Consider the following 15,491-nt stretch of genomic DNA (forward strand, 5'->3'; position numbering starts at 1 on the left):
CAACAAGCAGAAGGGGCTTGGGCAATGGATGAAATACTTCTTCTTCTCTCTCTATCTATCTCCCTCTCCCTCTCTCTGTAGAGGGAATAATGTAAGCTTTGACCCTTGGGATACAAAAGGGAAGGACCCTCTTCCTCTCAGATGGATAGGGACACAAGCACACAAGTTGTAACACACTCAAAGCAATACTACTATCATCACTACACTGGAGTAGGGTACAAAACCTAGACCAGTATAAACCCCGTGTCCCAAGTTCTTCATTCGAGTCCCAGTGATTAACCATTTAGAGTGAGTCCGCGCTAGCACCCCTGTTGAACACAAATCTTACTGCCCCTGGTTTCTGAAACCACGACAAGACCATTTTACCTATCGAGGTGAAATTGGATCCATATAGTCTTTGTAAAAAATTGTCGCCTATTATATATCATGATTTGATGATGAACAATATTGATGAGGTAACAAAGAAGAGATTGAAAGGAATGTGGACGCCTAAGAGGGGGATGAATTAACACAACTATTTTCCCACTAATCTAGGCCTCTTATTTTTCTCTTAAACGAAACCTATGTGGATAACCAAGCATTGATATGTGCAACTAATGTCTTGCCTAAGTGTTACTATCTCCACCACAAAATGAGTTTTGTACCCTAGGTTCTAGACCTATCCACTAGCCTATAACTAAGCTAATAAGATAAAACGTAAAACACGAGGAAATAATATAAATGTGGAACCTTAAGTATGGCAGAGATACAAACTTTTGATGACATGCCTGTGTTTTTGCTAAGGTATCAAGAAGCGTGCAAGCTTCTTAGTATTTTTGTTGGGGCCCCTACACAAAGGGTAGCCCACATGAGGACCAAGCTCTCTGTCAGGTAATTCCATATATAGTTATGGTCCTTCTCCACACATAAGTGATCTTGTTCTGGCCTCTCTCGAATACTCCACACCATCTTCACTATCGAGCTTCTGACTAAAACGTTATGGGCCTTGTTCCCTACGTCACATGATGGTGGCGCCACCATAAATATAGTTGGTGTGATCTCGCAAGACACGATCCCTCCCGGTACAACTACAACAACGTGTGCATGTCTTGATGGATAAATTGGTGCATGCAAACACCAAGGGTTTGAGGATGTCTAACCTAACTCCTAACAACTAGGCATAACCTATACCAAACGCTAATAATTAGTCTCACTAATCTAAGCACTTCACAAAGCACCTATGATAATCATCCAGTGATTCTTGGATCACTTGTGTGTTTAAAGCTAATGGACTGTAGTCTCAACTCTTTTTGCTATGTTTCTTAACTCCTACATTTGAGAAATGTTGGTGGTGGCACTATTTATAGACCCCAATCCCGAAAGAGTTGTTGGAAACGTACACACTTTTATGTGCACCACCAGACACATCCGGTGTGTTCCATGCCACCTAACTGTTGCAAAGTAGCTTTTGAAGAGTAAACTCTAGCCAGGTGGTGGAATGCACTCGCCTAATCCTAAGAGCAGAGGCAGCCTAGGGTTTGCCTAGTGAGATGAACAAACACAAGAACACACAAGGGTTTAGAGTGGTTCGGGTCATCAGAGCGTAATACTCCACTCCACTGTGAGTTATATTGGTGAGAGCTTGAGAAAGCCTAGGACTGGATGGAGATGTCTCCATGTGAGTTCAAGTGAGTCTATCCCCGCCCTGAGTCCTTAGACGGGCTTGAGGGCCAGTCAAGTGTGTGTCCCCTTGCTAGGCATGTGTCCTCCCTTTTACAGCCTAAGGGGAGCACGTAGAAGGGAGATGGACCACAACAAGTGGGCCTAGGAATAAAATAATATGTAGCAAGGAGCAATAGATAGAGCTGGTGAACCAAAGTATTCCCTTGCGGTAGACAAATATCTTCTCTTGATCACCATGTGGATTTCCTGGCCAGACTCACCTTGTCTTGTTAGCGTGTGGGCGAAGGTTGTGGTGTAGACTGCGATGTAGATTGGTACATCGATGTGTGTAGAGGGGTACATGGACGGTGTCATCTCATCCCCTCTGCCTTTCCGCCTTGCAGTCGGAATAGTAGAAATCATGATAAGGGTCACCCATGTGCGACGCAGCGAGTCAATGGTATTGCCTTAGTAATGTGTGGGTTATTAGCGTGGCCCATGCTTTGCGGACTGTGCATGCTACCGACCACAAGTGTGGAGATGCGTGTATCCTGCCCGCATTCAATACGGGTGGTCCCCACACCAGAAGCACGCAACGGGCCATGCCTGGCGGCTCCTGCCATGCGCCACAGGCCACATGCTAGTACCAGATCTCTATCTGAGCAAATAGTAGGGTTGGGAACGCATGTAGACGTGGCGGCGCTGGACCCCTAGATGGGGGTCCGATGGGCACTTGTGGAAACCCGAGCCTCACCCATAATGGCCGGAGGTTTGGATGGCACATGTAGAAGTCCATGTTCCTGTAGGGGTCTGGCCCCAGGTTTGTAGCCGCAGAGTGCTTTTACTCTGCGTCGGGGATTTGGTGGGTCCTTGCCAGGGTCTGGGACTCCACCGTGGGGGCCTAGACCCTTAGTCCGGCTGAACTACCCGTCACCCCATGGCTACGGACAACCATAGGGGTCTCGCCTAGATCCAGCAGGAGTGGGTACCCCAGTATTGGGGTACCAACAGTAGCCATTAGCGACCATTGAACCTATGGGTATTTTTATCATCAATGTAAACAATAGCAAACACATTATTCCAAATGGGTATGTTGATCATTAATCACCAAAAGCTTTAAAAAATATGTTGTGGTCCATTTTCCTTATATAGATTAAATGCTCACAAGTATATGGAGAAAGATAAGACTCAAGTTGCCCGAGCATACAATAAGAAAGTTAAAAGTAAGCCATTTCAAGTCAAAGATCTAGTGTGAAAATTTGTACCACCAATTCGAGCAAACAACAACAAGTTTGGCAAGTTGTCACCAAGTTGGGAGGGCCCTTATAATGTGAGCAAAGCAATATCTAGAAATTCATATGTTATAAAGATGTTGAAATATGATGGTCTCTCTAGAGCAACCAACGAAAGATACTTTAAAAAGTATGTTTTCAAGTGTTACCTAGAGTACTTTCTAAAGAATGACCAATACTTATATCGCCCACCATAAATATGGCCAATACATCATCTTTAGATGTTGGATAGTTGATAAGTTGAACATGATCATTGTTTAGTGTTTTTAGGTTATTACGTTCATGCATTAGGCACCTAAAAAGGAGGGGGACATGTTAACACGCTAAAATATCTAGCTTAGAAATTGTGCAACATAATTAAAAGCATAAGGTAGAGTGAAACTTGGCCTAGCCATTAACCCCCGTCAAGCTAGGTTCAGAAGTTGACCAGACCATCCTCCAAACCCGGTCAAACTAGTTTCCTATTGCCAGACCATCTGTAGTAACCATTGTAAAACTTGGCCTAGCCAACTTCTGCTGGATTTTCAAAAATGATTTGTTTTCAAATTGGGGTTTGATGTCAAAACTTGCAAAAATATATTTGAGTTATTTCGTGCTAAGATAAGCATACTATATATATATTATCATGACTAATTGAGGTATCTAACATCCAACCGATCATGAAAGGAACATGGACGCCTAAGAGGGGGTGAATTAGGACAACTATTTCATGCATGAATCTAGGCCTCTAGTTTTCCTACTAGTCAAACCTATGTAGATAACCAAACAAGCATGTGCAACTAGTTTTTGACTAAGTGTTGCTATCTCTACCAAAAAATAGAGTTACACAACCTACACCACATTGTTGAGAAAGACAACTAGCTTGTAGTCTTTTTCATCTTGCTCCTCCTACTCAAGTTTAGCACTTCTTGTGACGTATCGAGTATTCCACTATCGCTTGTTTGCTTTACAACAAATCCAAGGCTTTCCACACCTGGCGATTGCCTAAAGCCAATGGCCAAAGCCCAACTCTCTTGTTCAAGGTTGCTAATCTCTTTTTAGCTCTCTCTAGCTTTTACGACCGGAACATATGCTCAAAGATCACTCCTCTATCTGTTCTATTTACTCTGTAACACATAATCTCATAGTAAGAATTATCTCTTACCAAGAGAGGGGTAGAGGCACTATCAACTTGCTAGGAATGAGTTATAACAATGCTAGGCACTTAGACAACTTACAACCGTGGGAGGGGGTATATATAGCCCTAAAGCCAAACTAGTTATCACCAATTCTATAGATTCTAGTCGCAATGGACCAACCACTGTTATAGGTTCAGTGCACATCGGACCTCTAACTGTTCCTTCTAGGTTAGTGACTGTTCTACAAAATTGTCAGCTTGTCAGCACTCACCAAATCGAACGATGCACCAATGGACCTTACCACATCAATGCCACATCATCTGACCATTGTTCAAACCCTTTTGACCATTGTACATACTATTGGTATGGTGCACACCAGACTACGGTGCAGTGCACCATCTTCCTGATTTTTTAAAACATCCTTTCTACATACTCGGTCAGGTGCACCATCTGCTTGAGTCCATCAAACAACTTCTCTGCATTCTTGGTTTGGTCCACCATTGGACTCGGTCTGGCATGCCAAATGAAGGTTTATGGGAATGCTACACTAGTGCAAAACAAAATTTTCGAGCCCATAAACCAAGAACTACTGATGTTATAGGTCATGGAATTACCACTAGACGTGCAAGGCGGTGGAAGCCGTCTCGATGTAGACAAACGCATCGAGCAGTACCGTGCAGTCGCCGGTGTCCTTCACGTCCTCGTGTGGTTCGTCCTAGTACTCCAGATGCAGCACCTCCAAGGTATCCACACGTACAGGGAGGAAGCATCGCATACCGAACTGCTAGGTTTGTGATGGCGGCTAAGCGAGGGCGAGAGGGGCATGGCTGCTAGTTTGCAGATGCTGAATTAGGTTAACCCTAACTGTGCCCTCGCTTCTCATTATATAGGGGTTATGGTGGGCTTCTAATTCCGAGGCCCATCAGCAACCCTAAACCCAGTCTATTTCGGATCCAATCCGAATTAGACTTTCTTCCCCTTAAGTGTGTGACACTATAGGTTCACGTACACATAGGCATGGCCCGAGTACTCTTACTTGGCCTAATAATTGACAACGTCATCTAGCAAGACATGTCAACTCCTATACACACATAAAGATCATACCAAACGAACCATTGCAACATTACGTACATGTTGTTCCCTTTGTCTCACGATATTTGGTCTGCCTCTAAGCTGACCTCTCTTTCTCGATATTGTGAATTGTAATCCTTTCAATGGTTAATGCTTAACCCTAGCACGACCATGCATTTCTTGATCCAATCGCTCAAGGGGCCCAGAGATATCTCTCTCACGAAAAGAGAGACAAATTCCATCTTGACTAACCATGCCTCACAGCATGCTTCCTGACAAACCGAAGACTACCTTTATAACTACCCAGTTATGAAGTAGCGTTTGATAGTCCCTTAGTAGGTCAATTCACATCTTGAGAACATGCGGCAATCTTAGGTCTAAGAACACATTGTACATGTTGCAAAAGAGAACTATATTACAATATCTCACGTTGGGTCGGTCCAGCCTCATGTCATACATGCGCCCATATTATTAGCTTTGATATCTTCATGTCCATAACATGTGAAAAGTAGTCATCAACTAATACATGTCCTAATCATGGACTCGGACCAAGGACAACATTTAGAATAACCATACAAGTAAAGAATCTCACAAACAATTCACATAATTGCTAATCAATACAAGGTGTCTTCCATGGATATTCAATTAAGCAATTTATATATCATGGATACAAAGAAATATGCTTATCTATATGGTTATCTATAGGGCATATTTCTAACACCAAAGTCTTTTGCACCCAAAACAAACTTTGCAACTTTGGTCTGGTGCACCACCAGACCTGGTCCGGTGCATACATCAGTAGCTAGACCATTGTCCATTTTTGCATAACTTCCTCAACTTCACTTGGTTTTTCTTTTGGGCACTTTTATGACTTAGACACATATCTCTTGAGTCTACCCAAACATTCTAACCCGATCCATTTGTTCCATCCCACCTCCAACTCATTTTTCGTCTTTTCTTCAGCCTTTGCCTTCAACTGACTCCTATAACACTAATCTTCAATTCTAAGAAATCGGGCTACTCCATTGAGTTCCAATATGTTTCTATGGTCATCAAGAACATATTCAAACACTGGAATGACCCAAAGTCCAATTCCTTCTTGATTTCTCACTTTTGAACATTCATATCAAAGTCTGCACATCAGTAAGTCCTTTTAGATTATTTTCTTTGATACCTTCATTCTTGAACTTGTGATCATGCTTCTTCACTTCTCTTGAGTTAAAAACTTTAATAGTATAAAAATAAATATGAAATAATGATAAAAATTCTTAACATATTTTTCTAACATAAGTTATGATGTCCTCAATCACCTCAAAAAATATGAAGTTGAATTTCAATTTGTACGTGGACAAACAAAAAGGACAAATCTCCCTCTGTTAAGATTTGTCTTTTTCGTTTCTCCATGTAAATTTGAATTTCAAGTTCATATTTTTAGGTGATTGTGGACATCATATCTTATGTTAAAAATATTAAAAAAATTCATCATTATTTTAGATTTAGTTTTGTACCATTAAAATTATTATCTTATCTGATCTCTAACCTATCAAAACAATTATAAAAACATAATATATTTTTCGAGACTAAATTATGCTATTAGCTACTACTCCCTCCGTCCCAGTATATAAGGTGTAACTACCTATGGTTCAAAGACTAAGAAATGTATTTAATTCTTTCTATATCACTGTATCGATGTACGTGTGTCTAGAGAGAGCACGCCTTATATTATGGGACGAAGGGAGTAACCAACAAAAATTTGAAATGAAAACCCAATTTGTACATAAAGAGATAAAAAAAACAAATTTTGTTAAGGGGTAAATTGAACCAACACAAAGCTGTGGAGGGGTAAAATGAACTAAAAAATATTTTAAGGGGTTATGTGAATATTGTCCATAGGTGAAGGGGTAATTTGGAATTTCTCCATTAACAATTAGCTAGTCTATTAATTGATCTGTTCTAAAAATTTTAACTAATTTTTCCTGCTAATTATTATTACTTTTAGAGGTCTAGAACAGGGTCTTAGAGTGTGTTTGTTTCAATAGTGAGCTATGAAAAAAGTTGTTATGAGCTGTCTGTTGTGAAAAACTGCTATGAGAAAAAACGTTGAAAGTCATTTGGTTCGAACTGCTGTGAGTTATCTATTGTAAACAAACTATATATTATTTATATGCACTTTGTTTAAATCTCTTAACTAATATATCTAATATAAAAACAGATTTCACATTTATGTTCATGATACTTTTACAAATAAATTAAATTTAAAATTTCATTTTAAATTATTTTTTAAAATATTTTTATTTCATTTATTATAACACTTAATTATTTTTCATCATATGTTGGTCTCTACTTGCCTCATCTATTTATTAATATAATGAACTCAGATAAACAGTAAAAATAGGGTCCACGCTGCTATTAATTTTTCACTACACAAAATATGTCTTTTTAAAATAGCTGCAAAAAAAAGCTGAACCTACTTTTTCGAAGTAGAAGCAGTTCTAAAAGCTCAACTAAATCAACGACAATCAATGACAATCAACGATCGTGTCTAACAGTTTATCTGTACATCCAAAACACTATTTTAGACGGTAGACTACACAAAATTTTGAATATGAGGTGTAACCTGACGTGAGAAAAAAATATCGTGCCCACTGCGGTGGTCGGCTCGAGCCAAGCCAGAAAGGACCCAATAGCCAATGTGGTCTGTCAGTCGTGGGCTCGCCGTTGACTAAAGCAGACACCAGCTCAGCCCAACGACGGCCCAGAGAGTTCTAGCCCATAGCAACATGCCAACATCCCGCCCCGGAGCTCTCAGTTCTCACTTTTCGGACGGCAGCCGACGACACTTCCGGCGGGCGGCGGCGAAAGATTCTCCTTCTCCCGCGCCGCCGGGACCCTATCGACTCGCTCCTGCTCTCCTTGTCGTTTCATTTCTCTCGGCATTTAGGTTTGTGCACGCAAATTGGGGTTTCCCATGGTTCCATGGACGCCTGAGAGCTACAATGCCGAATACGTAGCTCATCCTTGCTTTCATTTTGGATAAGCCCATAGATGCTTATTTTAAACCTTGTTTTTTTTCTGCTTCTGAAGTTTCCCTTTTGCATCCTAGTCTCAGAATCCCTGGATCTGCTGCAGGTTTCAAACTAATTTTGCATGCTCAGGTAGGATGAATGAATGTCACCGAACTTTTCGGTTTGATAAATCATTATTCGCTGACATGTTTGCGTCTTTGGGAACTACTGCAGGTGTTGATTTACTGAAAAATGTCCATGTGCAAGCAATCGTCGGGCCACAGACATCTACTCAAGCTAAATTTCTTACAGAGCTTGGGAACAAGACATCAGTTCCAATCATTTCCTTTTCTGCAAACAGCCCGTCCCGGTCATCCAGCCAGACCCCATATTTCATCAGGACAGCATGGAACGACTCCTGCCAAGCTGAAGCTATTGCCTCACTTGTCCAGAAATACAATTGGAGGGAAGTCATTCCTATCATCGAGGACGATGATTCCAACACTAGATTTATCCCTGATCTCGTTGATGCCCTGGGACATGTCGATACTCGTGTTCCGTACAGGTGCAAGATCCATCCTTCTGCTGGAGAAGATGAGATAAAGCATGCTATATCAAGCTTAAAAGAATATTGGACAAGTGTCTTTGTTGTGCGCATGTCATATCAGTTAGCCCTTAAGTTTTTCCAGCTTGCTAAGGATGAGGGAATGATGGGCCAGGGCTTTGTCTGGATTACAGCATATGGTTTGACAGATATCTTCAATGTAGTTGGTTATCCTGCACTTGATGTGATGGAAGGTGTTGTTGGGATTGAGCCTTATGTTCAAGAAACTGCGAAACTAAACAAATTTAGGCAAAGATGGTGTGAGAAATATAGGTCAGAAAATCCTGGTACATCAATTAATGAGTCTATAACGTCTGGTCTGTATGCGTATGATACAGTATGGGCAATAGCATTGGCTGCAGAGAAGGCCGGATATGTTAATTCTGATTTTGTGCTATCTGAAACAAACAATGGTTCCACTGATTTCAACAAAATAAGTACTTCTAGGGCTGCTAAAAAATTTCATGCTGCATTCTTGGAGGTTAATTTCACAGGCATTACTGGCCAATTTGTCATTCAAGATATGCAGTTCCAGTTAGTATCAACAACTTACAAAATAATCAATGTAGTTGGTCATGAGAGGAGAGCAGTTGGTTTTTGGACTCCAGGATTGAACATATCCAGAATTCTAGAAAAGAAAGATGATATCAGTACTATTGTATGGCCAGGAGGCAGTGAGAAGACACCTAGAGGATGGCTTTTGCCAGTGAATAAAGTACTCAAAATAGGAGTACCTGGGAAATCTGGGTTTAGCAGTTTTATAAGATCTGAAGATGGTATCCCCAAGGGTTTCTGCATTGACATATTTGAGGAAGTTATTAGTAAACTGCCCTACAAAGTTCCCAAGCACTATGTGGAGTTTGGAAATGGAAAAGGAGAAAGTAATGGAACTTATGACGAACTCGTCTACAAAGTTTATCTTAAGGTATGTATGGTCTATTTTTCATTTTTTCTTGCATTTTATTCCTTGTTATTGTTACAAGCATTTTATTCCTTGTTACAATCAAACTGGAGGTGTTAAAAAACTGGGCAGGTATGCTCAGTTGTTACATGATCAGAAATGATCTGAACTTGGCAATTTGTTGTCCTTGTTGCTCTTGAGTGCACAGAATTAGTAGCATGTGATTAGTCTACAGATTGTCGATGTCAACATCTAAGGTAGCTTACAGATGGAAACCAGTGGTTTTATGGATGGAAACCACTGCAAAAGGGGCAGAACCTGCATGAGCCGTCGCTAATACTATTAAGTATTAAGCTTCTAATTTAAATAGCATATAGCACTTGTAATATGTAGCTGGCTTGCCTGTTTAATAGGAGTGACATCAGTGACAGTGACAATATTTTATTGTCCCCAAATGTTTAGCACTTTATTCTGTGCAAAATGGTTTAGGTTTCTCCTAAGTCTAACGACCAGTTCTATGTTAATTGCTGGCAGGAATTTGATGCGGTAGTAGGTGACATAACAATTTTAGCCAACCGTTCTCTATATGTGGACTACACTCTCCCTTATACTGAGTCCGGGGTACGCATGCTGGTTCCAGTTTGGGACCGGAGACAGAAGACTGCATGGACATTCCTAGAACCTTTAACAGCTGATCTATGGTTACGAACTGGAGCCTTCATTGTCTTCACCGGCTTTGTAGTTTGGTTTATCGAGCACAGAACAAATCAGGAATTCAGAGGACCGCCAGCCACTCAAATTGGATCACTCTTCTACTTCTCCTTCTCAACATTTGTATTTGCTCATAGGGAGAGGATTGTGAACAACTTGTCAAGAATTACAGTAGTAGTTTGGCTTTTTGTGGTGCTAATATTGCAGCAGAGTTATACTGCAAGCTTAAGCTCAATTCTCACTGTAGAACAGCTTCAACCAACAGTCACCAATTTAGATGAAGTTATCAGGCGAGGGGATTATGTTGGCTACCTCAGTGATTCTTTCATGCCTGAGCTTTTGAAAAGGTTGAAAATTAATGAAACAAAAATGATCGCTTTCAGCTCTCCTGAGGAGTACAATGACGCCCTATCAACTAGAAAAGTTGCCGTCATTGTTGATGAAATACCATATCTCAAAGTGTTTCTCTCAAAGTATTGCCACAACTACACTATGGTTGGGCCAACTTACAAATTCGATGGATTTGGTTATGTAAGTAACATTTCTTTGACTTCTCTACAGTTGTCTGTTTTCAGTAGAGCTAGGTGATGAATCAAGTAGCATCTACTTTGTTGCAGAACTCTGCTATTGTACTAGATCATACTTTCTAAAATCTGATGCTGTGAGAGTAGTTTTTGGCCTTTGAGAAGAAAAGAGCATTTTTTTTACGAAGATTGAAGTTTATTGTTGTCTGGGATTCTTGAATCCTGTAGATGTAAAATTGGCAAATGATGAGCTGAATAATCAAAACTCGATCTGCGGGGATAAGACCATCCCCACGGTATTATATTAAGAAGAAGACCTTCCCATGCAGGTTGAGAAAACCCACGAACCTCGGTCCCACCTATACACAGCAGCATCGTAACCCATGTGAGAACGACCGCGACCAGGCCTTGGGCCTGTGCTTTGGCGTGGAACAGACGATGGGATTTTTTAACCACATCCTAAAATTCGCTCCCACGGGGAGTCGAATACTCCCCGAATCCTGAACTTGAGGAGTGCTACTACCTAACTAACTCGACTAGAGGTTCTTTCACATGAGCTGAATAATCATATTTGCCTTCTTGTGGAAATGAAACTCAACGAGCAAATTTTATGGTTATGTGGTGCCATGTTATTGACTTCCTGATGGGAGGGTGGGAGGGGGCATAAAAAAAGGCTTACATTACATGTTTTTAGAAGTATTAAATAACACAAATAAATTTACTTTACCAGATTTTCACGCAGTTCTCATAATTATCTGGTGCTAGTTCAGTATGTCAATGAGATTGCTAACCACCTAATCCCAAATTATGATCAATTTAATTGTCCCCACCTCTAGGGTTTGTGCAAGTAACTGGCGCACTGTTACATTGGGTCTTTATAAATGATTAATACTCCCTCCGTCCCAAAATATAGCTCTTTCTAGCCCATTCCTTCATTCAAATTGTCGGGTACCATAATTAGAGGTACCCCAACACTCCTAAACTCGGCTGGTAATCACCATCAGCACAAACTGCAGAGACTGATGGGCGCAATTCAGGTCAAGGCTTCGTCTACTCAAGGGACGCGGCCTCGCCTCGCCCGAGCCCAGCCTCGGGCGGGAACTCACCAACCGACCGTATCGCAGGTGCATTCAATGCAAGGATCGTCTGGCGCCTTATCCTGACACGCGTGCCTCAATCGGCAAGGTCGAAGTGACCGCAGTCACTTCGCCCTCCCACTGACTGACCTGACAGGAAAACAGCGCTACTCGCCCCCCTCCGACTGCTGTGCCACCCGCCAGGGTGAGGCTGACAGCAGCTGAGTCCAGCCTCAGGCGCCACAGGAAGCTCCGCCTCGCCCGACCTTGGGCCTCGGCCTCAGGAGAAGTCTCCGCCTCGCCCGACCCCAGGGCACGGCCCCCGCCTCGGCCTCGGAAGGTGGTCTCCGCCTTGTCCGACTCCAGGGCTCGGCCTCAACTTCGACCTCGGAAGGTGGTCTCCGCCTCGCCCGACCCCAGGGCCCGGCCTCAACCTCGACCTCGGAAGGAATCGCGTCCTCGCCCGACCCCGGCCTCGGCCTCAGGAGGAGTCTCCGCCTCGCCCGACCTTGGGCTCGGACCGACCACGCCGCAGGGGGTACATCATTACCCTACCCCTAGCTAGCTCAGGCTAAGGGGGAACAAGACTGGCGTCCCATCCAGGCTCGCCCCGGTAACAAGTAATGATGGCTCCCCGCGTGCGTCCATGACGACGGTGGCTCTCAGCCCCTTACAGAAGCAAGGAGACGTCAGCAAGGTCCCGACAACCCCAACAACTGTGCTTCTACAGGGCTCAAACGCTCCTCCGACGGCCACGACACCACGTACACAGGGCTCGAACGCTCCTCCGACAGCCACGTTGGCATGTACATAGGGTTCTGGCTCCTATCTGTCGGACACGTTAGCATATTGCTACACCCCAATTGTACACCTGGACCCTCTCCTTGCATCTATAAAAGGAAGGGCCAGGGCCCTCATACGGGAGGGTGGTCGCGCGGGACTCCCTCTCCCTCGCGAACGCTTGTAACCCCTACTGCAAGCGCACCCACTCTGGCGCAGGATAACACGAAGCCGCGGTTTCCCCCCCTTCGTGTCCCGTCTCGCGCCAATCCATCTGGGCTGGAGCACGCAGCGACAATTTTACTCGTCGGTCCAGGGACCCCTCGGGGTCGAAACGCCGACACAAATGATAATGAATATTAACATACATGCAAACTGCATTCATATATTACTTAATGAATGTGTGATTAGTCTAAAACGAATTATGTTTTGGGATGGAGGACTAAGTCACATGGTGTTTTAAGAATAGCATGTTTTTGTGCTTCTCATTTCTGTGCTATTCCTTCAGGCATTCCCTCGAGGCTCTCCACTTACGTCTGAAATTTCAAGGGGAATACTTGAATTAGCATCAAATGGCAGAATGGATGAACTGGAGAAACAGTTGTATGGCGATACATCGTGCCCGGACAAAGATGACTCCCAAACTTCAAGCAGCCTTACATCGCGTAGCTTTCTTGGGTTGTTCATCATCACTGGGACATCTTCATTACTGGCTCTAATTTCGCATGTTATTGCAACTCTTTATGATCATCGGAGTCATTGGATCAACGGCGGCAGTCAGATATCATGGCGTGAATTGCTCGCTGTTCTCTTCAAGATCTTTCATGAGCGTGATAGCTCTAATACTCCAGATAAGGAGGAGCCTGGAATGGAAGGTATATATCCTACTGCAGCTGAGACTCCATGTAGCATGTCTACTCACGTCATCAAGAACGCTGATTCAGGCACTGATATGGTAAGCACACCAGATGACCAGAAGAAGAAACTCCATGCAATTGAATCGGGGTCCTAGTCCACCATCATTTGCATTCATGCATTTCTGAGGGGGTAATGGTGTAACTAGCATTCTTTAATCTCGCACTGCGAGCACCAATATAACTCTATGGGCGTATTGCATATCATCCAGTGTGATCCCCCTCAATTGATGCCTGTAGTTTCGATTCGTGGTTAATACAAGTTTGTTATCATGTACTGCTGATTGTTGTTATGGCTAGTTAACTAGAAAATTTAACATCGTGTTGACGCCTTTTCGGAGCGCCAAACACTCAACAAGAATCGTGGCGGTGCCCTCTGTACAGGGGCGGACGGTCCGCGCGCAGGGGCCGGACGGTCCGCGGCCTGGTGCGAGGCGCGGTGGTGCTCTCTGCGCAAGGGCGGACTGTCCGCGGCCTGGGGCCGGACGGTCCGCGGCCTGGTGCGCTGCTGGGACTTCTGCCTGACGGTCGGACGGTCCGCGCCCTGGGGCCGGACGGTCCGCACGCACGCAGGGACGGCGGAAGATCGCCGACGGCGCCTGGATCTCGCTCCCGGGAGGGACCCCGTCGGGGAGTAGAGATCCTAGGTGGTGTCTAGGCTCGGGCAGGCCGACCTAGACTCCTCTAATCGACGTAGAGTCGAGGAGAGGCGGAGAATTTGGGGATCGAGTGGCTAAACCTAAACTAGACTAGAACTACTCCTAGGATAAAATGCGAATAAAAGTTGTATTGATTCGATTGTTGATGATTACAAATCGGCCGTAGACCTCTCTATTTATAGAGGAGGGGGGCTGGACCCTTTACACAACTGATTCCGAGCTAATCCCGCGAATATAGCTAACAACCGTAGCACAAAACTCGGAACCCTAATCTGTTCTGCGCACGCGCGGACCGTCCGGCCCACAGGCGCGGACCGTCCGGCCTCAGGGCCGGACTGTCCGCCGGCTCAAAATCGGTTCGAACATATGCCCCCCTGCCTTTTGGTGGAGCTGGGCGAACCAAAAGCAACTAACTCGATGTGATCACATCGGTTTTCTTAGGCATCTTGCCACATACTAGGATGGTACTGTTTGAGGAAACGCCCATTCAAAGCCTTAGGTAAATCCTTGCCTTGTAATGTTTGTAGTAAATAAGCGTTACCAGACATCACCTGTTTCACTTTATAAGGACCCTCCCAGCTTGGCGACCATTTCCCGAACTTTCGGTCTTTATTCCTTAGAGGTAGAATGGTCTTCCACACCAAGTCTCCTACTTGGAATGATTTTGCTTTGACCTTCTTGTTGTAGGCCCTGGCTACCATGATCTTGTCCTTTTCTATTGCTCCCAAAGCTATCATCCTCTTGTCGGTCACCTCATCAATATTATCCATCATTGAATTATAATAATCAGTAGCAGTTAGATCATTTTGTTTGGCAAACCTGACAGCATTCAAACTTATTTCCACAGGTAACACTGCTTCCTGCCCATAGACAAGCTCAAAAGGAGATACTTTAGTAGCACTATGCTTAGATATTCTATGAGCCCATAAAGCTTCAGACAAAATCTTATGCCAATGTCTAGGATTATCAGATACCTTTTTCTTTATCAAATTAATCAACGTCCTATTACTAGACTCGGCCTGTCCATTGGCCTGAGCATAATATGGAGACGAATTAAGCAGCTTAATTCTGTATAATTCAGCAAATTCACGTACCTCCTTTGACATAAAAGAAGTACCTTGATCTGTAGTCAAGGTCTGGGGAATGCCGAATCTATGAATAATATGCTCAGTTATGAACTCAATTACCTCCTTGT

The 15,491-nt window shown here is 43.5% G+C and overlaps 1 protein-coding gene across 3 annotated transcripts; it reads left to right on the top strand.

Annotated features, from left to right (window-relative positions):
* The first annotated feature begins 7,738 nt into the window (after positions 1 to 7,738).
* Positions 7,739 to 13,960, top strand: LOC103634135 (glutamate receptor 2.9). 3 transcript variants are annotated; one of them, XM_035961028.1, is made up of 5 exons: positions 7,932 to 8,063; positions 8,226 to 8,277; positions 8,362 to 9,656; positions 10,167 to 10,874; positions 13,232 to 13,960. In XM_035961028.1, exons 3-5 carry the CDS (start codon positions 8,784 to 8,786, stop codon positions 13,733 to 13,735), a joined length of 2,085 nt encoding a protein of 694 aa, XP_035816921.1. In that variant the 5' UTR covers positions 7,932 to 8,063; positions 8,226 to 8,277; positions 8,362 to 8,783; the 3' UTR covers positions 13,736 to 13,960. The 3 variants fall into 3 exon arrangements, with proteins under 3 accessions (XP_020397242.2, XP_035816921.1, XP_035816920.1); XM_035961027.1 differs by having other exon boundaries at positions 7,950 to 8,063; positions 8,207 to 8,277; XM_020541653.3 differs by having other exon boundaries at positions 7,739 to 8,277.
* The last annotated feature ends 1,531 nt before the right edge of the window (positions 13,961 to 15,491 follow it).

The sequence above is a fragment of the Zea mays genome, chromosome 7, assembly GCF_902167145.1.
Source record: "Zea mays cultivar B73 chromosome 7, Zm-B73-REFERENCE-NAM-5.0, whole genome shotgun sequence".
NCBI lineage: Eukaryota > Viridiplantae > Streptophyta > Magnoliopsida > Poales > Poaceae > Zea > Zea mays.

Excerpts from the sequence above, each read along its gene's own strand:
- LOC103634135 (XM_020541653.3), top strand. The coding sequence starts at position 8,784 with ATGTCATATCAGTTAGCCCTTAAGTTTTTCCAGCTTGCTAAGGATGAG. Across the intron at positions 9,657-10,166 it reads TCTACAAAGTTTATCTTAAG|GAATTTGATGCGGTAGTAGG; the intron begins GTATGTATGGTC and ends AATTGCTGGCAG. Across the intron at positions 10,875-13,231 it reads AATTCGATGGATTTGGTTAT|GCATTCCCTCGAGGCTCTCC; the intron begins GTAAGTAACATT and ends CTATTCCTTCAG.